Genomic DNA, 26,403 nt, shown 5'->3' on the forward strand with positions numbered 1-26,403 from the left:
TTAATCACAGTTTCCTTTGATAAAGGAACCATTTTTTTGCTTTGCTTGAATTAGTTATACTGAAATATTATTATGATGATTATTACCCAGCATTAGTTGAGACAAAAAATAATGTCAGAATGTGGCAGAATATAAGCATTTTATTACTTTATTTTCCATTAAATCCAAAGCACAGACATATTACTAACAGAAAAGTACTCTTTTACTGAGCATTTCAGGTCATTTTGCCAAAGACTTTCCCTGTAAAGCAGGATAACTTCAGTCAAAAGTAAGGATTGTCCAGTATGAATATCCCTTACATCCTCTATTTCACAAGCTGGACTTTTGTATTAAATAATGTGGTTAGCTCAGAAATCTCTCTCTTTAAATGCACACCAGTTTGGCTTGATTAGTGGTAACTCGGCAGTTGTTTTAAACAAAATAAAAAAAAACAAAAAAAACAATATAATAATAAATCCAAGGACAGACCATAGACTATACACTGTACATATGCATCTAATGGATAAAAAGCTCTTGGAACATGAATAAATAAATAAATAGCTTGTGATCGAACAAACAAGGCTAACTAGCGTTACTGCACGGTACAGAAACCTAACAGGGAGGCAAAACGGCTGCAAAGCAAAGACTTTGCACATAGTAGCCCTACCCTGTCTGACTGACACCAGCAATGAGAAAAATATCTTCGCAGTCCTCTGACAGAACCATTCATAATACCACAGCATGTATAGCAAACATGCATTCGTCATATCCAATGTTCAGGTGATGTTAGATTAGTGTCAAACTTGGCCTACAGAGCTACAAACCTAATGTAGCTAACAAGCAATGATGACTAAGTAAAATAACAGCAGTAGTAGCTTTTTTTTTTTTTTTTACATATTAAAACAGATCACAGTCTATTAGCGATTACACCTCCACGCAGTCTGAGAGAGCGTGAAGATGATTTAGACATGCAGTTAGCAACATGCTAATTGGTCAGCTATCCTTGGCAAATTCCTATAATTAGCTATATTAGTCATGTAGCTCCTGTGCAAAACTAAAGCACCAAACATCTCCGGGCTCATCAGTTACACTTGGGGGACAGGGGAAACTCAGTTATCCCAAGTTATCTGCTTTAAAACAGGGACAATACAAAAGCACTGGTGTTCTAAAGCAATAGTAAATTGGCCCAACTCTTCTCCAGGAGATTCACCTTTCTGCAGAGTTTATTTCCAACCTTAATCCCATACACATGCCTTTAATATTTAGATTTGAATGAAATGCCTCATAAGATGGTTCATCTGTGTTACATTAGGGCTGGATTTAAACTCCGCAGAAAAACAGTTCTCTAGAAATGTGAGGGGATGGTAGAAATGGCTACCAATGTATATATTCTCTAAAACTATCTCCAGGCCTAAAAACACCACAAGTGTGCTTCAGCATGTCATACAATGCTAAAACAAGGAGATAATATATATAATATAATATTTGAGGGGTATATAAGCACCAAGGGGTGGGGTGAGCCAAAACACTCCATTGTAGAGAAACTAATAGTCTAGACTAAACAGACTAAAGTTCAGATTTGCCACTATTTCTCCATCCTCAACATTCCATATAAAGCTCAGAAGATCCGTGAAGGTTGGCTGGTGGGTTTGGATAGTAAATAAAATGGCCATATTTGTGTTGTAGTCATGGCCTGGTTCCATTCCAAACCCCCAGTCTGAACGACTGTTTACGCCTCAAACACTGATTTATGATACATTATGCAGATAACTGGGTCCAATCACACAGTCACCACAGCATATTACTGTGGTCATCAACCAGTGTGGCCAGCAGGTCAATAGTGGCTTTACCTGGGACATGAGCGCTAATGACAGATGGGTCAAAGAGACTTAATTCAGCATTAATATAACCTGAACCATGGCAAAGGTTCCAGTCTTAGACAACAATATAAATGTTCTGTTATGCTGTAGCTAGACCGCATGTTTAACGATGCAAAAGAAGCCGCCCATGAGCCAGACTCAGATTATCACACTAGCAGAGCGTCCGCAATAAGCGTTGAGTACAAACAAGAGTCTGCGATGGAATTAAAGCATGAACGCAATTACAACATTCACTGTAACAGACATGGTTAGTGATTTACCGTAGACAAATTGTTTATCAAAGACATCGAACACACTTGCCCATCAGGGAGAGCTGCAGTAAACCATTGGACGGCACCAATTTGTACAGGAGCCAAATTAGGCAAATAGAGTACAACACCGTAATCTTAACAATGTCTATCAGGATGTTAGAAAAGACTGATGAATGAAATGAATATTAGCCAACTCTAGTCTCTCTACTCTCTCCCCTCACATTCTGCTATCTTCACTTTCACAATTCTCACACGCTCCTGACCCCTCGTCATTCCAGTTTATTGAGGAAGTCCAGCAGGGCCAGGTGGAATTCACGGGGTTTGTCCATGTAGCAGGCGTGTCGCGCTCCGGCCAGTTTGACCACAGTGTGGCGGGGAAGCTGCTGCAGGTTCTTCAGAGACTGAGCGCCCAGATTAGTGTCCAGTTCACCAAACACAATCAGTGTCGGTGTCTGAAAGATAACAACAATAATAACAATAATAATAATATTAATAATAATAATAATAATACATGGAAACTGAGAGTTCCAATCACATTCATCACATTGTAACCCATAACACAAACAAAAGTAAATAATTAACTAGCTGTGTAATTAATTGCTAATAGCAGGTATATACACTAATACACACACACACACACACACATACACATGTATGTATGCAACTGTCACCTGGATGTCCTGGTACTGCTGTGGTGTGAGTGTGCGTGTGGCAACCGGAGCAATGGGCACAAAGCCATGAAGCTGACCACTGTGTTTCTGCAGGAAGGGCAGGGCGTAGTGACCGCTCATGGATGGACTTAACAGCACCGGAGCCCGGACCCCTAACGCCTCAAGAAACCGCTTCAGCAAATCCACACGATTCTGATCTGACTTCACAGACTCTGAGGCAGGAGACTTACCAAAACCTACAACGAGAGCAAAAAGAAAATTAAAAGTGTCTCTATAATGCTCATGTGATCCACACTCTCATTCTGACAGACTGTAATACACTACAGGAAGCATAGGGGGCGCTCTATAATGCTCTTTAATGTTTAAATGATCCACATTCTCATTCTGAAAGACTGTAATACACTACAGGAAGCATAGGGGGCGCTCTATAATGCTCTTTAATGTTTAAATGATCCACATTCTCATTCTGACAGAGTGTAATTTACTACAGGAAGCGTAGGGGGCGCTCTATAATGCGCTTTAATGTTTATATGATCCACATGCTCATTCTGACAGAGTGTAATTCACTACAGGAAGCATAGGGGGTGCTCTATAATGTTCACATGATTCATATGGTCATTCTGACAGACTGTAATACACTACAGGAGGCAACACCAATCAGAAGACCATGCTTATGTTCTCCTACCAGGTAGGTCCAGTGCAAGGGCCTGATAGCCATTAGCTGCAAGCAAACTGAGTGTTCCAAGCTCCTCCCAGGTTTTAGAGGTGAAAGCCTGGCCATGCAGGAGAACCACCTGCAACCTAATGGAGGATCAACATTCACATATAAAATGATCAGGCTATTTTCAAGAAAAAGCTGGTGTGAGAGACAACATGATTGCAAGTCCTTTTCCGAAGCCGATTTAAGATATTTAGTGATTTGATACAGATGTGATAATTCTGCTATTTGCAATATACTTGCACTTTATTTTAATGGCCATCTGCTATAAAAATGACCTTACAGTGAGCTGGCCTGACCTGGGCAGTATCTGCCTCCCTGCAGAGTCGACAGGCAGGGCCTCCCTGAAGAACAGCGGTGGGTCACTGGGCAGCTGCCCCGTGCGGACTGTGATGTTTGGAGTTGAGGGTGGAGCAGAAGCGGCAGTGAGTGCCATCCGCTGGACGGCGAGGGATGGCTCCATGCTGCCCTGCCTCATCGCTGGCAGCAGAAGGTACAGGAGCACTGTGGCGAGCAACACCAGGCCAAGCACGGCCACACGGTTCCGAAACACATTCATTCTTGTTTTCTTACAATTGCCTGAAATCTGCAAACATAAAAAGTGACTTAGAGCCTAGAAACACACAAATACAACAGAAACCGCCAACAGACGTACATAGAACCTGGTTCCACTTGTCAATGGATGGCTATATTAGTGAAAAACAGGTGAAAAACAGGTGAACAGATGCAGAGGTCAGTACCTAAAAGTGCTCCAAGGAAGGACAACCAGTGAACTGGAGACAGAGACATGGAGGCCCCACCTACCAAACTTACAGTACTTAACGGATCTGCTGCCAACATCTTGGTGCCTGATACCACAGGACACCTTCAGAGGTATTGTGGAGTCCATGCCTCGAAAGGGCCTGGGCTGTTTTGTTGACATGAGGGGGACTTATAATTTTAATACAATATTAAGTTAAGCCTAAAGATGTAGGCTTAGAGTTTCTGGAGAAAATTGAGCTGTCACTCTGCTGTGCCACATGACAGAGACATATAGGAGTGACATTTTAAATAGTACCCTCCCCCACGAGCACCAAAATCATTTTACAGTCGAGGTTTTACAAGAATAATAATTTACTCTGATTTAGAAACGAAGCTGAAATTGCTTAATGTGGCTTTTCCGTTCCACCTTAAATAATGCAGCACTCATTTTCAAGGCATTTTCCAGGCTGTCACTGTTAGAGCTGCATCATTTAAGGTGGATCGGGATTTAATAATAAGAAGCCAGTTTAAGCTTCGTTATTTGGTGAATTCTCCATGCCTGCACTAAAGCGTCCTGAGTGCATCACTGCTGTAATCCGGATCTGCTCGCTCACACGGCTCAGATCTTCACACAGCTCAAATCGGTCTCTGCACCAAAACCGCGTCTGAGCTGATCCAGTTTAGCCTCCTGTGTTAAACTGGCTGTTAAAACCCCCATCGACAGAACTCTCACCGTAATCAGACCTACCTGCCTAGGAGATTAACGGAGAACAAACCGCCCAAGACTGGAAAAAGCTCTTAAAGACTCGATTTGAAGAAACTTTCATCCTAAAAACACCAAAACACATTTCAGCCCAGCGAGCACAATAACAGCTCCGGCCAGAAACAGCTCCGCCGCGGAAGTGGTTCCGCGCAGCTGTGTTATTCGTTCCTGAACAGATCTTTCATATTTTTGTTCGTGAAGCATAAAGTATTAAAACTCACGCCTGGTTCATGTTAATCAGACGACATGCATACTTTTTTAACCGAGCATGAAATTAGCATTTTCTCCCTGCATATTCGTGTGGCTCTGACGTCACGTGCAGTGACAGCTACACAGCTTAGGGCCCTATTAATTATTCAACATATATTTCAGAATTTTATTCTTTTGATGACTAAGTAAGGAACAAAATCCAAGGATGTCTTTAAAAAGATTTAATTTAATTAAATTAATTAATTAAATTAATAACTATTAATGCTATAATCACGCAGTTTGATTCCTTAAGCAATTTATGCCAAATTTTTTAGTGCAAAACATTATTATTCATAGGATATTTCAGCACTAGAAAACCATTCAAAGCATCCCTGCTAAACAAAAACCCTAAAGCTGGTGAAAACATACCCAAACTGGTAAGCAAGCAGTTCAAATTGGTTAAGCAGTTTAGCTCTTGACTAGCACAATGCATGTTAATATTAAGATGTTTGAGAAACTAGGCCCTGATAAGTTAAACTGGGTGCTAACCAGTCCATGATCTGCAAAGCTGCTCAAAAATAATATTTAAAAACATGTTCAAATGTGTATAAATATGCTTCTTCGCTCGTTATGCTATGTCTGTAGCTGGCAGTCCAATGTACAGTCCTGCTTGCAGTATAATAATGAGTTTTCACTGACGCTACCCTGTGAGTCATGGGTGTGTAAAGTTGAGTAAGCAGGGAAATAAGGGGTCCAACAAAGACGTTATAGGGGGGTTAAGTGCGATTGTCCCACTGGGCACTGCCGGTAGTTATGCCACTGAGCCTACTGTAACCCCCGGTTCAGAGCTGTTACACAGCACACAGTGAGTAATATAAAGTACAATAAGCAGTGGACAGGGAGGTGCTCTCTTGGGGGTACAGGATCTGGGGTGGGAGTGGAAGTGGGGGGGGGGGGGTGGACTAAGCAGATCTGCAACAGCGCTGAGATTCTGAGTCTGGTTTGAGTTATAAAACAAGGCTTTCTCTGTCCTGCCAGGCCAGTAATGTTGCCTTTGGCACTGTCCGATTACCCCCCCCCTTAGAATCGACCGATCCCAAAAAAAAGGGAAAAAAGAGGAAAAACTAGAGCAAAAGCGAAGAGCTCAGCTGCAAGAGCGGGGAACTACCGGAAACAGGGACGTTCTGGAAGGGGCCTGCTCAGACAAGAGACCTCATTAAAGGGCCCATGTTACAGAAATCCAAATGTTCCTCATTTTGTTTAGTTTGATGCTGTCTCTCACCATTGCTGAATTTGTCCCTCAGTTCAGACAATCAATCTATGGACACTAGGCTGCCAAAACAAGCAGTTTTAAATTCACTGGTTTTGTGATGTCACTAGTATTGTGTAGCTCCACACTGAATTACTCATATATTAGTCATATATTCAATACGCACACGGTGTCCACTCATACAGCTCGAACACAACACACTGCTTTTACAGAGAAACATCTTTCTTTAGATTCCAGCAAATAAGATAAATGTGATTATTTTCCATTAACTGCACAAAACAGACGATTAATCACAATTAACTGCAGAAATAACATTATTAATCATGACTACACAAAATTACTTGCGATGAATCACAATAACATGAATTGACGTGATTACTTTTCTTATCTAGGGTAGATAATCATGTTAATTAACAATGTTATTAATTGTGATTCATTGCAAGTAATTTTGCATATTCATGATTAATAATGTTATTTCTGCAGTTAATTGCGATTAATTGTGTATTTTGTGTAGTTATTTATGATCATTTCTCACCTAGGGTAGTTAATCACAGTTAACTACTACAATACACAATCCCAATTAACTGCATAAAATCCTGTAATTAACTGTAAATGAATCAATAAATTGCAATTACTTACATAAAAGGACTTAATAAACAACTTCAAATGACAATTAATCAGCAGTGACTACACTAAATTCTGTGACTAATCATGACACATTAATTATATCTAAACAGTCCAAATACAACTGAAATACTCAATTAATCCAGCAGATATTGTTGGTTATCATAGTATTTAGCCCATTATTTATATTTAATATTTAAATCAGTAGCTGTATCAGTCAGAATAAATTACACAAACCCCTGGGCAGTTCACTGCACACAGAATTTAAGAATAAAAAAAAAGGAAACATATTTAAATCCCAATCTTTTTTTAATTGTAGAAAATAATAATGATGGAAAAAGACAATCCTGGATTCGCAACAACATTGAAAACATTTTGTCCACAAACTGAAAGGGTGTTGTTGAAAAGGAAACTACATAAACGTAATGTAAGGGCTTCTGGTGTGCTTGGTAAAATAGTAATACAGTGAACGGCTCTTTACTGAACACTTGTGGAGAGGCTACTTATTTTTGAGGCACTGATAAAACACACACACACACACACACACACACACACACACACACACACACACATCAATGAAAACACAATGAACATCAACAGCACACAGATAGAACCTTCCAGTTTGTTCCCTCCTCAAAACAAATATGAAAATCTTATGAAATTAGAAAAAATAAAAAATAACTATTTGAGGCACGTTTTTGAGGCAAGTCGTTTGTGCTTTGGTTCAGATGAAACAGAAACCTGTAAAATGTACATGTGACACCATCCAGCAGTGGTCAGACAGAGGCTTTGGGTGAAGCTTCAGAGTTGCTCAGTCTTTCAGTCACTGTTACGAGTAGGCGATGACTGAGCACCTGGGCGTGCGAAATAAGGCAGAACAATGAACATAATCCACCAGATTAAAGCATCTCAAAAACACATCTGACCCAGAAACAGACATCTTTACCAAGCACACATCAGAACACTGAGACACAAACACACTCAATCAAGCTCATCAGCTCGTCGTTTCAGGCACAGTGTAAAATCTGCTGCTGCTGTACTTGCAGTTTATCCTCCTGTGCAGTAGGGGCAGCAGGGACTTTCGCACGTAGCGCTACAATGAAAATATCAGACAAAAGCAGCAGAGAAGGCCTTGTGTTTCGCAGTTTTATGGCTCCATGATTATTTGTTGGGGTCTGGTGCTCATGCTGCCTTCGTGTGCTACAGGACACACACACATACGAACTCAGCCTTTCCACATAGAAGAACCTTCAGCCTGATGGACAGGAAAAGACACTACATGCAGTAAATGCAGGGTTTAAAGGAGCGAAGCAAAACAACTTGAGTAGCATGTAGCCTGGTTAGCAAATTATGCTTGCTGCACTATCTGGACAAAAGTATTGGGACACCTGCTCAGTCATTGTTTCTTCCAAAAACAAGGATATATTTAAAAAAAATAAAATAAAATTATACTGCTCACTTTTGGATTTTGGAGCATTGAGGTCAGGATGTTGGATGATCACCACCCCATCTCATCCCCTAGACCCCCTAGATGTACTAGATCAAGTACCATCCATCATTCCAGAGAACAGAGCTCAATGCTGGGGGGCTTTATATCCCCTAGCCCATGCCTGGCATTAGGCCAACTGGTTCATGTTTATCTGATCCAGAGAGTCCTATTCTACTGGCAGTACTTCTCTACAGGGACTAGACAAGCTGTTTATATGTAAACTTGCACATCTGTGTCAGCAATGGGTGCAACTTAGCTGTAGCTGAATGCATTCATTAGAAGGGGTGTCCACAAACATTTACAAATGCAGTGCAGCAAAGTAATAATTGAGCTGAAGTTGTCAGATCATCTAGTTTAGGTTTGGTTACAGATAAAATTCATTAAACATGAGCTACCACCTACACTCGCTAGCATATTTGCTACACAAACTACAGACTAGCTGACTATTTGCAAGTTGTTTGGTCATTTATTGCTTGTAGAGCTTTATATTGAAGGTTTTTCTACGATTAAAGTCTTGTTTCATTTCATTTTTATGTGTTAATTTTTGCACAGTTCTGCAAATCCTGTAGCTAATAACAACAGCTATTAACAACAGCTAATAATAAGTGTAATAATGAAAACCTCTGATAGCGAAAAGTACCACATTAGACACCTACGTACATCTGTAACACTGGTTGCATTTGTGTGTATTTGGAAGATGTTGAAATATCAGGCTAGCTAATCTGCTTAAGTTAGCGGTGTGTTTACCAAATAGGCTGGGCTGGTGAGTTGAACAGTGTTTTCCGTTTACACACAAATGACCATTTAACACGATCACACTTAACAATATAATCTACACCTAGCAGTCAGTCAAGGCCACGTTTACATTCACTGACAACTGAATCTCCTTTACCGCTTCATTCAGTTTGGACATATGAAAAAAAGGATTTTTCCAAATCGTGTGCAACAGCCTCCTGACATCCCTTCGTATTTCCAACCGCAAAGCTCTCAAAGTTTCAAGTGGGGAAATATCCAACAAGCACATGAAGGCAGCATCAAAACACCTGCTATCCAGCGTGGGGCATTTTCCTGCACGTTCTGCCATGTTCCAGCTGTACCGCTCCTCTTACTGCAGAAATCCCAGCATTAGCATTAGAACTAGCGCCACCCACAGGCTGGAATGCTGAACGGTCCACACAGATTGCACCCCATTACCGGCCAATTTCTGGCTGCAGCCTGCCCCAGTGTACCCGGTGTAGCACTGGCACTGGAAGTCCTCACGCAGCCTGGCCTGCTCGTCCAGCCCCATTTGCCCACGCACCGCCAGCCGGCCGCCCTGCAGCTCCAGCGTGTGTGTGCTTGTGCTCAGGTGCAGGTAGGTGTCTGTGTCAGGACGTCTGCGTAGACAGCGGCCACGGAAACCACACAAGAACCGGCTGCACTGCTCCGCCGCCGAGGAAACATTTAGCAGGTACCGGCCCAGAGAACTCGCCAGATACTCACTCAGACTGGAACAGCTCGTCTAGAGGACAAGAGGAGGCAAAGCAGTGTAAAACAGCTACATCTACAAATTTTATTAATGCAACACATTGAATTTACACTTCATTCACTCTCACAATTACATAAAATTAGCAGACACTAAACAATTCATGGTAGATACAAAATAATTCAGAGTCAATAATGAATCACAGTAATTCCTGAATCACTCATTGCAGATACCGAATCACTTGTAGATACTAAACAACTTAGTAGATACTGAATCATTTAAATCAGGTAATAAATTATTCATAGTAACTACTGAAATCACTCATCGCAGATACTAAATCACTTGTAAAAATTGAATCATTCACAAGTAGATAATGAACAACTCCAACTCATAGTGGATACTGAATCATTAATTACTGAATAATATATAGAAGATACTGAATATTTCACAGTATTCACTTTCCCACTTTATAAACATGTAAGAGCAGCTTAACCAAGAAAGACTTTTACAGGAGTTTCATGACTCCATTTCCATCCTGCTAAAGTAGTATAGTGTAGTGCATCATGGGATTTAAGTATTAAGAATGTATAGAACATGCTGAGGAGAGCATCTTACAATACTGCTGGCGTAGGTAGAGTCTCCCCACAGAATAATACCAGCAGCCCCCAGAGACACGCTCTCACCTATAGTGGAGACCAGGTCCATCTGCAGAGAGAGAAAATAGTATCTTAAGATAATAACATGTAAATATTTGTTATTAATGTGATTACATGCCTTATATAGTGTAGTATGTGTATACACACACATTTATCGTTGTTGCATCTCCAAAAGTCAATGTAAAAGACATTTCTATTGGTCCATTAATTTAATTCTGACAATGTAAAGAACAACAATCAGATTCACATTGTTAGAAATGGCAAAAACGGACACAAGAGGTATCAGTAGGTCGATCCAGATATACACTGTTATTAGATACAACAGCGCAGTAAAACGATTGTCATCCAATCAGAGAGTGTGGATGGAACTAACTGTTGTTTTCATCACACACTCAGAGACACACACGCACAGGAAAATGAGACTTGGAATATTCTCTGCATGTTTCCCATCAGAGTGAAGTCAGGTTACGCACTTACGCACCAGAGCTAGCAAGACACACACACACACACACACACACACACACACACACACACACACACACACACACACACACACACACCTCATTAGTGTGTGAGGGCGTGCAAGTCATTGTCTCACATTCTGCTCTTCTGAATCACAAACTGACACACACACCTCCCATCACTCAGTTCGGATTCCCTGAAGATTAAAGAAACACCCAGATGATATCCGCTCGCTGTGTGTGTTGCTGTACATGACACAGCAAAAGAGGGGGTTTTATATATTTTTTGCTAACTTTCTGACTCAGATTTAAACCTGATCTTGTTTAGCTTTATAATCTGACTTCATCCAGTGTAATCTCTCATGTAGTGTACCTCTTATCTTTAAAATCAGATTGAATTACAGTTACTACAGTCAGGTTTGTTAGACTACAGAGTTAGCCTACAGTTAAGATTTGTTAAATTAAGGTAAATTAAATTAGTAAAGAGTTCAAGGTACACGGCAGGCTACACACACACACCTTGTACAAATACATGTGAATATTGCCTATTAGCTGGAGGTCAAAGCTACTGGTATGACAGTACAATATTTGCACGCACGTCTTTTCTATTTCTGTAGATTGTGTAAACTGGGTTGTAGAATATTAGAAGTGCTGATTTTGCTCAGTCTGAAAATAACTCACTAACAGCAGAACTTAGCTCTTAGGCTAATGAGGAACTGGCCATACACATTCAGTCTAATGTACATTCAGTCTATTTCTCTAAGAGTAAATACAGGGCTAATCATATGCTCTCTCAACACTGGAAAATATGACTTCATGTGGAAACAGGAACTGAACTGGTTTTATTCAGCTCATATAAACACTTGTAATGAAGCAATGGTTCAATCAAATTATTTATTTTAACGAGCCGCTTGTTACCACATTGCTGTTTAGTCCAAATGGATTTTACAGTGAATATTGTCTCACCAGAGCCATTTTTGGCCTTAATTTTGCCAGAGACTAAAAAATAAGGCTTCTTGCCACCACATGCCCCCATCAACCACTTCCTGCAGTTCCACAATTCTGTGAAACATTCATCCACACTCAGTGAAGGTTAAAGTTGTGTCCTAAGAGCATGCACTATAACTGGAGATCCGTGTACGAAAATTTGCCATACTCTTTGCACACACCCTTCTATGTTGTTGATGATTAATTCACTCAACTGTGTATTAAAATGTGTAGAAGAGCAGAAGTGTGTCTCTGCAGAGCTGGGGTGGGGATCTCCAGTCCTCGTGGGCCGGATTCCTGCACAGTCTTGTGCTTTTCCCGCTCAAGCACACCCGATTTAACTCACCTGGTAATTGGCAGGTTTAGCAGGTGTGTTGCAGAAGAGAAAATCAGCCAACTGTGCTGGACTCACCCCTGCTGTAGTGGATGTGACTTATTCACACTCACAAACAAAACTGATTTTTGCCACATGGTCTTAATATCAGTTGATACATCAGCCAACTGATGCATTGGCCAGCCCCTGCTTAATCCAAAAAACTAAAGTAGTTATTTTTTTATTCATTTAAAAGTGTGTAACCTGGCCGGCTTAAAATTAAAACTGAATAAAAAAGGTACAGAACATAACATTGGCTTTCATTACTCTTATGTTCCTGTGTGATGTTTAGTGATGTACAACTTTTACATTACGACCATAAACAGAACTGAGCAAACTGGATGTTCCTCTGTCTTGTGTCAGGGTGTATCACACAGTGTTGAACAGAACGTTCTGTCAAGTGTTTTTAAATTTTTTTAGGGCTTAACTTTTGCTATCAGCTACAGTGAGGGCTGGGCTGGGACAATTGTGTAGGCCGGGAATCCTGCCAGGACTCAGGCCACACACATACTCTCAGCTACTGTATCTGCATGAATAGGTGTTCAGTATAGGTTTTACTTGCATGTTTAAGGCAATACAAAACACCCACAGATCCAGATGTTCCAGATTGATACATGCCGATACAAGTACTTAAAATACCATGAAGGCTCAAGCTCTGTTAGAACCTAACTAATTTAGCCTCAATTTAACTTCATTTAACTAAGCTTGACTCCATTCCAACTGAAATCCAACCTTATTTCAACTCCCCCGACTATAGTAACTGTAATCCAATCTCCAGATGTTCCAGATTGTTTGATACACACTGATACAAGTACTTAAAATACTTGGATACATGACATTTTAAACTCTGTAAGAACCCGACTTTTAACCTCTATTGTGGAGCTGCAAAACTGAACTGATTGACACTGAGAAAGAAGTCAGCTGTAAATCACAGATTGGTCTACTGAGTACATAAATGGACCATCTGCATCTGCAAATGGACCAATGCATCCACCGGGGTAACTCACTCACTACGTCTGTCACTCACTCACTTGGTCACCTACTCACATGCTTAAAAAAAGAAAAAAAGAAACTGAAACTCCATCTGACCTGCCAACAGGCCAGGCCACTGGGACGTCTCCCCATTCCACCAGTGGCTAGAACGGGACAATGTTTTCCCCAGTTTAGTCATTTCGAGTCCCATCACAATCACATGATAGGACTCCCCTATCACGCAATGCTGGAACAATGAAAAGTAGCAGGTCTTCCTGCAAGACTTGGGAAGTCCCACCACATCTTTTTAATCTCCCCCTAACACAAAACCGACTATAAGAATGGACTGAACACGTGTCATTCACTTCACCTGTCAGTGGTTTTACTGTTATGGCTGGTAGGTGTAGACTCTCTTTGCATCTATTTGGCTTTCACAGTTTCCACTGCAAGTCATCCATAGAAGAGCATCTGCTAAAAGACTAGACGTAAAAATAAATATAAACGTCCCTTAAGTCCCTGAATGACCCCAAGAACGTCCACTAATACTCACCGGAGGCCCAGAGGCCCCTTGCCCTAAAGTGATTTCCAGCCATAACCACAGCATAGAGCCTAGGTGCTACTTGAGCTGCTGACGGCGTTGATGGTGTTTGTTTTATAAACCCACAGAGCCACAGACAGACACCTCCAGAACACAGATGGGTCTTTGTTTCAGGAAAGGAATCCTGAAGGACTGTAAGAGTGTGTGTGCGTGTGTTTGAATGTGTGAGTGAATGTGTGGTGTATATTTATACTCCAGTGCAGTTGTGTGTTGTTCGAGTGGGCCCATCAGGAGCCTGTTCTCTGCCAAATGAAACACAGGAGCATGCCGCTGCTTCTGAAATATGAATAATTCAGGAATAACAAAATCCCTCTTTTCATGGTTTCTCTCAAATGGGCCACAAATCTCCTCTCCAGACTTTCTTCAGTCGTAGGGCCTGAAATTCGGAGCCTTCAGCAGCAATTTCAGGTGCAGCTGCTTGTTAACAATGCTGAAAGTTGTGGCTGGCTGCTATGTCGCAGATGTCTCAAGAGACCCTCTGGTGGGGTGAAGCTTCTCCTCTTGTGTGTGTATGCACTTTGCTGGCTGCTGCAGCCTTTCTAGGTTTCCTTTTTTGGACCAAGCAGATCACAACATACACTATATGGACACCTGCTCATGCATAGTTTCTTCTGAAATCAAGGATATTAAAAAGAGTTCGTGCTGCTTTTCTTGGAGTAACTGTCCCTACTGTCCAGGGGAGACTTTCTAATAGATGTTGGAGCACTGCTATGAGGATGTGATTGCATTCATTGACAATAAACAATACTCCCCATCTCATCCCATAAGTACTGGATGGCGCACCATCTTTCCAAAGAACATGGTTCCACTGCTCCACAGCTCAATGCAGAGCCATGCCACTTTCCCATCAGCGACCGGAGTCTGAGAGTGCACAAGAGGCTATGCTCTTTCCGGGTGGGTGTTTACAGTTTTGTGTGGTTGTAGGTGTTTGTGAGCTGTGCTGTGTTCTAATACTTACTCACAGAGCTGCTGTAATCCTTAAGTCCCAAATCTGATCTGATTGGCTAATTAGAGAAATTGTGGCAGATTGCTGATTTTGGCAAAAAAAAAAACAAATAAAAAACAGCCAATGCTGATCCATAACCGATCTGGAGTGTGCATCTGCGTTTTTTTTTTTGTTGTTTTTTTCAGAAAAGGTCCACATTTTTGCTCTTCCTGTCATTTTTTGACACCAACATAAACAGAATAACATATTTTTTCAAGTTTTGACCCAATGCGAATCTGGCAGTTGATCTTTAAAAGGTGTCAAACATAAATGCTTCAAAATGTCTTGGAATAAAATCTTTTTACATTGACTTTTATTAAATATTAAGAATGTTTTTTCCCTCCTCCTGTAACGTTTGGACATACGTAATCCACTTAAGCTAGATGTACAGCACAATTACAGTTTTTTTTTTTGTTTGTTTGTTTTTTTTAAAGGGTTGAAAGGTCCTGACCTAGCTAGACTCCAATCCTGTTAGCAGTTAGCGTCCCATGACCTCCCTGACTCCAATAAGCTCTCACTCTGTCTAATAAACACAGAGTTAGTTTTTCCACAAAATGAGACAAAGCAAACTTCTGAGGGCAGTCCGCTTGACCAGTAGACAAGAACTGTCTTCAAAGCAAAGCAAGCATTCTTTCCTTGAAGGAAAGCATTGAGAGATTTTCTGAGAGATGAATCACCCGCAATAACAAACCACAGGCTGAAAGAGGGCTTTCCTGTCCTTCTCTGCTTTTAACTCTTTAACACAGAGGCAAACTGCAGCAATATCTGCCTTTAATCTGCTCTTCAGAATCACTTGATACATAACAAACCAACTCAAAAACTGAATGAATGCATTCAGCTACCTTAAGTTGCATCCATTGCTATCACACATACAGCTTGTCTAGTCACTGTAGGCACCAAGCCTGATGCAGCCAGGCATGTGGGTAGAGGGGTAGCAGCCCCCTAGCAGTAAGCTGTGGAGCAGTGGAAGTGTGTTCTCTGTAATGATGCTCTACCCAGTGCTTTTGGGAGGAGTTGAGGAGTCGTGGATGAGGTGAGGTGGTAATCATCCAACATTCTAACTTAACTAACACTCTTGCCGCTGAATGCAATCAAATCCTCACAGCAATGCTCCAAAATCTAGTACAAAGTCTTCCCAGCACAGTCTTCAGCTTCAACTAAAGCAGAAATAATTTTAACATCCTTAATTTTAATTTTTAAAATACTGTATTAACTTATAAATTATATAATATTTATATTATAAAAAACTATTATAATAGTTGAGAACAGTAAAGACACATGCCTTCTCTGACAAGTGCACAGTCAGCCACAGCCTCCTTTTCTTGCCGCCGAAGCAGCACCATCAGGCAACATGCTCAGAGGAAAGGCCAGTGTACCGGCTCTGATGCATCGGCTAGCAGACGCCAGTGCTGGCCAGCACCGGACTGGAGTGATGTGGGGAGAAAATGCCCTCTACCCACCCTGGAGGGAGCAAGGCTCTCTCAGAGCCCACGGCCGCTGATCCTCTGGTCAGTGACAGCGCCTTATTCCACTGGACCACTCTGGGCCCCATTATGTCCCTTTTTTATGTTATATATGTATGTTTGTATGTATATGTGCATTGAATTCACCTCTGTCAGCAGTGTGAGTTCGTTAGCGTACGTAGGCCGCGTGTACACAAACACAGGTCGTGCTGTGCCATTCCCGACAGACGCGAGCCTCATTCCCTCTCTGACCCGGTTCCTGACGAACTGTCTCCCGATGGCTCGGTCTTTCAGCACCCGGCCCATGTAGATGGAGGGATAAAGAGCCGTGCTCTCCGTCCACAGCCACATCAGCTGGTCGTTCCTGGTCACCTCTACGTCCGGGCAGCGTCCCGTGTAGTTGTCCAGGTTGCTGCGGTAGTTGTGGTTGTAGCAGTCGGGGAATAAGTAAAAACCCCAAAGCTGTTGAGGACGAGAGCTCTTGGCCTGACGCAGCGTTTGCAGCATGAACCTGCGGATAGAAATAACCCACAAAAACAAATGAATGGAAAATTCACTATTTCCATGCTCAGTTTTATGTAATTATTACATCGGAAAGCTGGTTATTCAGCAACTTTAGTGAAAAGCGTGCAAACTAGCCGAGCTTTTCTTCAGTTAGAGGGGTGAATTTCTGCGTGAATGAGGGAGGGGCTAAACTGCAGTAGGCTGAACAGGTCAATTTAAGTAAATGAGCTGAAGTGTGACCGTTTTTTATTACAAAGCTTTTATTTGTGTAATTATGAAAATTCCCCATCCTTACGTGCGGGCAGACAGTTCAAATTCCTGCTGCGCCACTTTGGCCACCTGCTCAGGAGTCCAGCTTGGGTTCTTCTGCGAGATCAGCAGTCGAGATTTGTTTCTGTAGATGTTTTTGGCGTCCCAGTTTCGTATCCAAAGGGGTCTCCACTCCTCCCAGTCCAAGACAGCCAACCCCTTCGCCGTCGGCTCTCTGATGTACTTATTTATGTTGTCCGGCATTTTCTGCAGATGTTCTGTAAGACTGGCCCCTTGTGGCAGGCCGCCGTTTACAGGGGTGCCATCTTGTTTGTAATAGGGGTACAGACCCAGCCGGTCTTTATAGAAGATGGTCAGGTTCTGTCTGACGAAGCCTTCGTTCGGAGAAGCTACGATCTGGAACTGGTCCAGCTGTAGGCGAATGCCGTGCCGGGGGGCGCAGTCTTCTGTGGGAGCGTTCCAGGCAAGCAGAAGAGGCTTCTGGGAATAGAGTGGCCACCTTGTAGACCTCAGCTCCTGGCCATTCACACTGGTCCAGAGAACGGTAAGACAGAGCAGCCGCAGAAAGAGTGAAAGAGAAAGAGGGATAGCACCCATTTCTTCCACAGGGGACCTCCACACCCTAAAAACACAAACAGCAAATTTAGTATCACTTCAGGATGTCGCAATTCAACGTAATGTGTGTGCACATCTTGTGGGGGTTTTCCCTGGTATGCAGGGGTGAATACCTACCAAAGTGCTCCAAGAAAGAGCAACTGGTGTATAGGCAACAGGGTCATGGGCACCTAAGGCTCATTGATGCGGTCCATGAAGGCCTCACTGCACAACTTACAGGACTTAAATGATCTGCTGCTTACATCTTGGCGCCAGATACCACAGGACACCTTCACCTTCGAATGCTTAGATCTGTTGTGGCGGCTCAAGGGGGACCTACTTATTATTAGGCACTAATTAGGTACTAATGTTATGGCAGATCAGTATGTACATACACACACATTCTATATCTTGCACATGTGCACTCTATACACACATACATTACTGCCAATACACCACGTTCTGGAACTGATTAAAAACACACTCAGCATACACAGCACTCAGCACGTCTTTACAGGTGTGTGTGAATACAGCCCACACATTCCTGCTGTCCGGGTGCATTAGCATTACTGAACCACAGAGCACCGGGGGACATGAGAGGACATTTTAGAGGAAACAGATGACCCTTAGGAGTCTGTATGAGAACTCTGCTGACACACTGCCATTTTAGCCCAGTGTGTGAAGGACGCTAGGGCCAAGGACTATCTCTGAATAAACTGTGGAATAAACAACTGTCAGCTGAATTCAGGGGTTTAACGTGATAGTTTACCCACTTTCCTCCAAACACAGTTGTAACCAAGACATGTTTGCCTCTGGAGCTACGAGGCTAATGTAACTAAACACTTAGCAAGGTGCTAACTGCAGGCCTAAATTCACACACACACACATACACACATACATCCGTATCCACACCCATATCCACACCCACATCCACACACCCACATCCGTATCCACACCCACATCCACACCCACATCCACACACCCACACACAGAAACTGTATGACTCACTGTTATCTAGAATTGTGGACTGAAGTATGCCAGCGTTAAGCAGGTGGAAACTGACGCACCCAGCTACATTAGCCTTGTAGCTCCAGTGTAAAATTAAAGAGGCAAACTTCAGACACCAAAATGTCTTGGCTGATTGACTACACTTGGAGTCAGTTCTTTGCGTTTTTCTTATGCAGATGTTTAATGTGTCTTTCCTGCTCTACCCCACCTGCCTCACCTCATCAGGCAACTGTTCATGAGTTACAGTAAAACACAAGCTATAACAAATCTGTGACACATGCTCTGGTTCAACCACTTCTTCCACCTTCAGTAGATGGTTTAACCATCAGTTCAGTGAAAGAATATTTTCTATGCAGGTAATGGATGACACATGAGCATTGGTCAACCCCCCAAAAAGTCTTATTTTCAACATACAAAACGATAAAAGTATGTCAGTAGGTTACGCAAGCAGCCGAGCACCAGCTTTATGGGCACGGTTGGGATTTACTGGCATTTACAAAGCAATTACGAGAGCATGTAAACAGGCCGGGCAGCAGCATTGGAATAAACGTGGGCTGCGATCACAGTAGTCTGACCTCTTACATTGTGCTGGGGTGAGTATGGCCGTACTAACTGTGTGCACACAATTATCAACGCATGCAAACGTCTAAAGTAAGTGTCTTAAGAAAAAGAACAACAGAAAAACACTACAATCACCTAAGAAATCAAACCCCATCTCAGCTGGCAACGGTGGAGTTGGACATAGTCTGGGATTCAAGCTGTACTAAGCACGCTGCAATACATGCCCTAACAGATGCAGGAGTGATGTAGCGTGACTGAAGACAAAGAAGGGCGATTCTTATCTTGCACTCAATAGAAGACTATTGATTTGTTGTTTTGAAGTTAAAGAAACGCTGAATTTTTCTGGATTTACTGATAATTTAGTCCAGATTTTCCAGCGAATCCCTGTCCACACGCATTTTTTCATTTCTGTCTGATTTTGGTCACCAATCTCCAAGGTGGAGATTTAAAAAAAAAAAAAAAAAAAAAAAAAAAAAAAAAAACAGGATGGAGAAAACTGAGCTGACATCACAACGCATGCATGTTTCTGACTGAATCTCCAACACCTCCTTACGCCCTATGTAGCGGAATACATAAGTCATAAAACTACAACGTCCACTCTCGGATAGCATAGATGTAAACCCTGTTCTATTACAGATATATGATGCTCTGTTCAGATCCATAGAATCTGTAATTTCGTGACCTGCATAGTGCACTATGTAACCTCTGTGTTTTCTTTCTTTTTAATGGTGTTTGATGTCTCTCTTCATAAGGTACCATCACCCCATTCAAGGCTAGCATGCTCTTGCCTGCGATCACCAGTTCTAATTAGGAACTGTCAGCTGAGGCAAATTTCCAAGACTCTTCAAATCTTGTGCTAACGTTCAGCCACCATGAGCCCCTGTTTAAAGCGAATGTCTGAGGGGGGAAAAAAAGTAAGCAAAGTCATTGATGCCCACATGGCAGGGGAAGGCTACAAGAAAAAAAAGAAAAAAGACACCCAAACTTGTAGCTTGCCGTTTCTACGGTGCAGACTGTTTTTAAGAAACGGCAGTTCTGGGAAGATGAGATCTGGGTGAAGATGAGATCTGGAAGGTCAAAAAAAAGACTTTGAGAGAACCACTCATATGCTGCTAGGACAGGCAAATCAGAACCCCAACATGACTGCTAAGGTTCGGCTGAGTCCGAAGAGGTGGTGTACCGTTCCTCTGTGCAGTGTTGCTTCTCCATGGAAGAGTCAGAAGGAGGAAACCTTAACATCTGAAGCACATTACAGAACATCTAGAGGAGCCAAAACAAGTGCTGAGGACTGATCAGGTCAAAATGCAAGTCTTCGGCCACGATCATAAAAGGTGGACGGATGGTTTGGTTTACCACCACTGTGAACATTTCAGACTGGTGAAGCTACGTTTTTCTAGAACAATGCATTTCACACCAAAACATCTGAATCTACAAGGACTTTGTTGAAATCGTGACTATTTACTTATACAGACTACTTAAAAAATCCATGGACCTTTAAAACCCCAGTCCAAAACAGTGAGCCCAGTCCTGTTGAGTGGAGTCCTGCAGTAAACCCAGTAACACAGCACGTATTGTCTGTCCTCTTTCAATCAGACATGCAGTTGGTCAGTGCTGGATCTGACCACTAGCACCAGTTTAATGAGGTATGGTGATCTACTTCATGTCGACCATGATCAAATATCGTCATATCGTCCACTCCACCAACACCAGTGGAAGTTAACCCAGCCTGTGCTCTCTCAGCATGGTCTTCCTCGCTATGTTAATGCAGCTTGCTCTACTGACCAGTTTACGAAAGGCAGGAAAGTTTGCTGAAGTTCCTCTAACAGTCAGCAGCGCAACGTCGCTCAGAAAGGCCCCCGACAACACGTTTAACCGCTACTATCCTGCTTTTAAAAAGTAAAAGTGGAAAGACAACTGACCCCAAAAAGACGTTCACTGTCCAGCTCAGGAGACCGGCTTATCCCACTCGGGGCTTTCACGAACTAAACCGAAGCAGACTCCGTCCATCACTGCCGAAGCGGGGTTTTTTATTAACGCAGAAGTTGATTTGCGACTCCACGTTGAAGTTAGACTAAAACCAGCAGGGTTTGCCGTTTACTTTTCGTGTATTTTGACTTTTTCCTCCACGCAGTGACCACATCTCCCCCCGCCTGAGCAACGTTTCAGTCGCTGAGTGAATGTGCCGAGGGTTCGGCCTTGGGTTGTTCCATTGAGCGGCTCACGGAGGGGGGACCGGAGAGGGAACACATTTTAACTACAGCGTTAAAACAACATTACAACACGTACACTCGACATAAATACACGCAAATATGTCAATTCTGACGAAATCCTGAACATTTCAGTAGGTTTTGTCTTGTCTTTGTCCCCGTGGTATAATGCTCATATTTCTGTGACACCCCTACTTCACTCCTTTGGTCGAGTGGTCGATTCAGTTGATTTCTCTGCAGGGGAGAAGACGGTGAGCTACAATGGGACTAACAGCAGCTCAGGACTGGATCAAGTTTCAAATGCAAGATGTTTCTTTTTTCTGCAAATTCGTCTCTTATTTCTAAGCATTTTTTCCTCTCTGTTGCAACACCAGGCAACAGAGCTGGGATTAAGAGGCTTCTCAGGAGCAGGCCTGGTTTCAGGTCTTTTGTCTCAATGCTACATTACCATGTTGTTGAGGTGATGGTCCTGTACTACTACTCTGTGTCAACTGCTTTAATTAAAGCAAATGGTAATACAATGGTAATGTCAGTGTGTTTAATGTAATGTTAATGTTATGTTATATAATATATAATTATGTTATATAAGATACTCAACTGTAACATTAAACACACTGACATTACTATTGTATTACCATTTGCTTTAATAAAAGTAGTAAACACAGCCTCTGTAACTAAACAAACATCTGCCAGCATTTTGAGAAAAGTAGAGAAGGTTTTTGATAAAGGTCTCAGACCTTGTTTAGCAACTTAGGCCTGAGGCATGTCAGCAGCTGTAATTACGATCTGTTCCCTCAAGTCTTCAACCCCTGTGCTATCACTTTAAGTAACTGTGAAAATGGAAGTAATGGATGGCCACAAGGCTGGGGAAGGCTGTATGAAGTGTCGAGATTCTTTTAAGCTTGCACTTCCTACAGTGTGATTATCAAGAAATGGCAGTTCAGGAAGTGTAAAGGTCAAGATAAGATAAGAGGGAACGGATTATATGCTGGTAAAAACCTTAAATCAACACCTGCATATGACTGCCACAAAAAAACTGCAGGAAGGTTTAGCTGAGTCAAGAAGGCTGTGCACTGTTCCACTGTGCAGCATTGCATTGTGTTCTTACTGAGCTCGCCAAAGTCGTGCTGTTTCTGTCTGTCTGGTTACTGGAGAAAAACACATCTTGACCACATTTAGAAAAAGTGCTTATACTTGGGAGTTCCTCAGTCAGGAAAGTTGCCGATTACAGAATATCACAACCTCTGAGGTCTATGAAACCCCAAATATAAAACACGACCACAGACATTTCTGCAGTTCCTGTTGTTTTTAACAAGAATTGCAGAAATGTCTGTTCTCGATTTTGGGTTCTGGTTTGAAGTCAGCGACTTTCCTAATTGCGGATCTAATAAAACATTTGACATCTTTTACTAAAATGATCACATTTAATATCTGATTACTTTTAATTTAATATCTGATAACTTTTCACACACTGTTTTTCAGCAAACAGGTATGTTCCGACTAGGCTCGTAACATTAGCTGAGGTAGCAGTGGCTAGCAGTGTGTTTATCTTAAAGTCTTTTCGATACTTGCAGTTCATAGGGAGTCAATAGTCTAGGTGTAAATTTCATGTCACGTGACCTACTGGCGATTTTTGTATTTACAGTAGTGTGTTGAAAATGTTATCAGTGCGCGTCAGTGTTATGCAGGCTGGCTTGGATGTAGCACTATATATATTTTGGCTCTTTAAGGATACGAGGGGTAAAAAGGTTCACTGTTTGGAAACAGGTATACAATTTTGGGGGGGCAAAAACACCAAATGTTTTCCACTTTGGCTTTACTTCCTCTTTTTTAAGGTACTGTATGGTAAATATGAAGCAATACCATGATCTAAATCCAGTGTGTCAGAGCAGGGAAATCCTTGAATTAAGAATGAAGACTGAAACTGATTTTTGATATTTGCACATATTTCAGAAGTTATGTTAAGTACAGATCATAATCTGTTTCATTTGTAAATAAACAATTTCATGTTTGCAATAAAAAAAAATTAAAAAAAACGTATAACTTTGGTGCGATTAGGGCTCCAGTGCTTTCACCCCACGACCAAAAAAGTTTTGTTAGCCAGTCAGACTGGCTCATATAAATGTTTAAATGCATGTGCAATGGCTGCTTTCATTTTATAGAAATACACAAAGGTAATTTTTTAAGAAAGATCTGTGTTTAGCAGGCACAATGCATGAAACTAAAAGCACTTTAGCAGCAGGGACTCATTTAAACAAAACAAAAATGTTAAATATGGGCTCTTTGACCTGAGTTGTCCGAGTTGGGTAGTCAGCTGAGCAGGCCTGCAGAGAAACTTCCTGTGGGGCCAGCGACTGTGGAAGGGGGTCTCGACAGTGCTGAATCACCTGACGCTGATGACATCCTTATGAATGGAACTCTCTGAAGACCTAGCAGTGAGTTATTTCCTTCAGGCTAGACTCTAATCACACACAGCATCACAGTGCCACACGTTTCACACATTCAGACACACTAACTTAAACACATATGGGGAGGTCAACTATTATCAAGAGCTGCATTCAAAGCCTTTTAAGTGCCTGTGCAAAATTCACCATTAAGGTCATATGAGAGCTGCCCATTTTGTGTAAATTACTGCTCGCACCACTGGTTTCTGGAGAAATGCTTGTACAGCATGACTCAGACAAGAGCCAGACTGACCGTCTTTTCAGGAGAATGGTAAAGCCACAAACGTTTTATGTTTAATGTCTGATGCTGGATGTGCAATGGAAACATAAAATCTAATCATAATCTGATTTAACAAGATATATTTTGCAGCAGGTTTTGCATTAGGACACCTCAAAAACTGTCAGTTTGTGGTCATTATAGCAATACTTTCATTGTGCAACTTTGTACTTACACCAGCTGTTACCCACGTGATGTTCTCAGAAGTAGGTTTCTTTCATGTTACACTGGAGTTATTAGGCTAATGTAGCTAATAAGTAATAGAAGCAGCATTAGCAGTTAGCATCATGCATAGTCATCACACATACCTCCCACTGCCAGTAGTATCTAACGTAGCTGTAGGCCAGCAGATAGATGATGAGCTTGGGTAGATGGACACTGCTCTTTCAGTACAAATGGGTTACAGATAGTGTTGCTTCCTTAACCACACTAGCTACTTTAAGAAGAGTTGGTATTTACAACATAATTTTTTTGTTTTTGCCAACAAACATTTAGCTTGCATTGTTAGCTAACCACCACTTGCTGGCTGGCTAACTTTTGTTCGAATTTGAGGTTCTTCCAATCAAGCTGAGGCTTTGTCCAGTCTGGGGCTTGATTTGCAGGCCTACAGTGATGGATGTCACTTCGGTAATCTGTAATAGACTTGCTTATGTGGTTTCTGGCACTGTACAAGCACTGTTCTCTAAAATATTTCGATCTATTTTTGTAGGTAAGGCTTTGTCATACAGTGTCATAAACCGCATAAGCACAGATCTTTAAACACCAAACATGCCCTGGTTGACTATATTTTATTGTGAGGGGAAAGTTCTGTATATTTGATTTTCAGTAATCTATTGCTTTAAGGGAGGTGCCCCCTGCAGCTCTAGGCCAAAAGGTTAGCTTTGAAGTCGGAAAGGTCCACAGAGCAGGAAACCTGCACATCATACACCTGAAGAGCGCCTAGAGAGACCTCAAAAAGAGTGTGTGTCACGCAGAACGAAATAGCCGGAGTAATTATGAGCGCTGTGTGTGTTTGTAAAAACTGACCACAGCTGCTGGAGGTAGAAATTCCACCACGCACTCCTCGCCTGGACTCCATACTTCTGCTTCCTTTATTATAAACAAACACGGTGTCATACGGATCTCATGAACTGAGAACTGATCTTTTTATTCTCTCAAATGGATTGGTCATGATTTAGTCAGATATTTATTTACTTAAAGAAAATCCACTTTAAAATCTGCTAAATTTCAGTTCAATAAATGACAGAGTAAAAATCCACCAACTGAAATAAACTAGTCCCTGATCCTGGCTCTCATATTAAAATCCATATACACTTAAATATACATCGATCAGCCATAACATTAAAACCACCTGCCGAGTATAGTATTGATGCCACCAGAGTTCTAAGGGTGTCCTGTGGTATCTGGCACCAAGACATTAGCAGCAGATACAAGTCCTATAAGCTTTGAGGTGGGGTATCCATAAGCATCAGTGAGCCTTGAGCACGCATGATCCTGTTGCTGGTTCACTGGTTGTCCTTCTGCATACTGGGAACACATCACAAGACTTCTCTGATGTTTTTGGAGATGTTCTGACCCAGTCACCTAGCCATCACAGTTGTCATCTAGTCATCATCTTCAATAACTGATTGTTGACTTGCTGTCCATTATATGCACCCCTTGACAGGAGCCATTGGAAACAGATCATCAATGTTATTTCACCCATAAGGCCTTGGAGGAAGTGGAGATATAACGGATAAAATATCTGATAATGTCTGATAATGATTCTGATTAAGGCTGTGGGGGAGTTCTAATGATTTCGTCATTTTGTTTGAATTGTATTTTGGAGGGGGGTGGGAGGCACAGTACACCTAGTTTATCTAATCAGGTGTCAATCAGTAAATCAAGTGAGCTGCTGTTGGAAATGAACAAATCCATACCTCTAATCCAGTTTTACTGGTAGACACTCTCGCTGACCACTGACTTTATGTTTATTTGGCTTTATTCTAATGTTATATGGAGTT

At 41.8% G+C, this 26,403-nt stretch overlaps 2 protein-coding genes across 3 annotated transcripts; both read right to left on the reverse strand.

Annotated features, from left to right (window-relative positions):
* Positions 1-130: 130 nt before the first annotated feature.
* On the reverse strand, positions 131-5,127 carry abhd14a (abhydrolase domain containing 14A). Of its 2 annotated transcripts, none has more exons than XM_072666358.1 (5): positions 4,993-5,127; positions 3,799-4,085; positions 3,467-3,582; positions 2,782-3,017; positions 131-2,562 (listed from the first exon to the last, which is right to left on the reverse strand). In XM_072666358.1, exons 2-5 carry the CDS (start codon positions 4,056-4,058, stop codon positions 2,380-2,382), a joined length of 795 nt encoding a protein of 264 aa, XP_072522459.1. In that variant the 5' UTR covers positions 4,059-4,085; positions 4,993-5,127; the 3' UTR covers positions 131-2,379. The 2 variants fall into 2 exon arrangements, with proteins under 2 accessions (XP_072522459.1, XP_072522458.1); XM_072666357.1 differs by having other exon boundaries at positions 4,989-5,127.
* A 2,249-nt stretch (positions 5,128-7,376) lies between these two features.
* hyal2b (hyaluronidase 2b) lies at positions 7,377-21,614 on the reverse strand. Its single transcript, XM_072666345.1, has 5 exons — positions 21,392-21,614; positions 17,335-17,931; positions 16,683-17,046; positions 10,656-10,745; positions 7,377-10,076 (listed from the first exon to the last, which is right to left on the reverse strand). Exons 2-5 carry the CDS (start codon positions 17,904-17,906, stop codon positions 9,681-9,683), a joined length of 1,422 nt encoding a protein of 473 aa, XP_072522446.1. The 5' UTR covers positions 17,907-17,931; positions 21,392-21,614; the 3' UTR covers positions 7,377-9,680.
* Positions 21,615-26,403: the final 4,789 nt, after the last annotated feature.

This window comes from Salminus brasiliensis, chromosome 21 (genome assembly GCF_030463535.1).
Source record: "Salminus brasiliensis chromosome 21, fSalBra1.hap2, whole genome shotgun sequence".
In the NCBI taxonomy this organism is placed as follows: domain Eukaryota; kingdom Metazoa; phylum Chordata; class Actinopteri; order Characiformes; family Bryconidae; genus Salminus; species Salminus brasiliensis.

Excerpts from the sequence above, each read along its gene's own strand:
- abhd14a (XM_072666358.1), bottom strand. The coding sequence starts at position 4,058 with ATGAATGTGTTTCGGAACCGTGTGGCCGTGCTTGGCCTGGTGTTGCTC. Across the intron at positions 3,583-3,798 it reads GGGAGGCAGATACTGCCCAG|GTTGCAGGTGGTTCTCCTGC; the intron begins GTCAGGCCAGCT and ends ATCCTCCATTAG. Across the intron at positions 3,018-3,466 it reads CCTTGCACTGGACCTACCTG|GTTTTGGTAAGTCTCCTGCC; the intron begins GTAGGAGAACAT and ends CTCTCGTTGTAG.
- hyal2b (XM_072666345.1), bottom strand. The coding sequence starts at position 17,906 with ATGGGTGCTATCCCTCTTTCTCTTTCACTCTTTCTGCGGCTGCTCTGT. Across the intron at positions 17,047-17,334 it reads TTTGAACTGTCTGCCCGCAC|GTTCATGCTGCAAACGCTGC; the intron begins GTAAGGATGGGG and ends TTCTATCCGCAG. Across the intron at positions 10,746-16,682 it reads AACTCACACTGCTGACAGAG|ATGGACCTGGTCTCCACTAT; the intron begins GTGAATTCAATG and ends CTCTCTCTGCAG.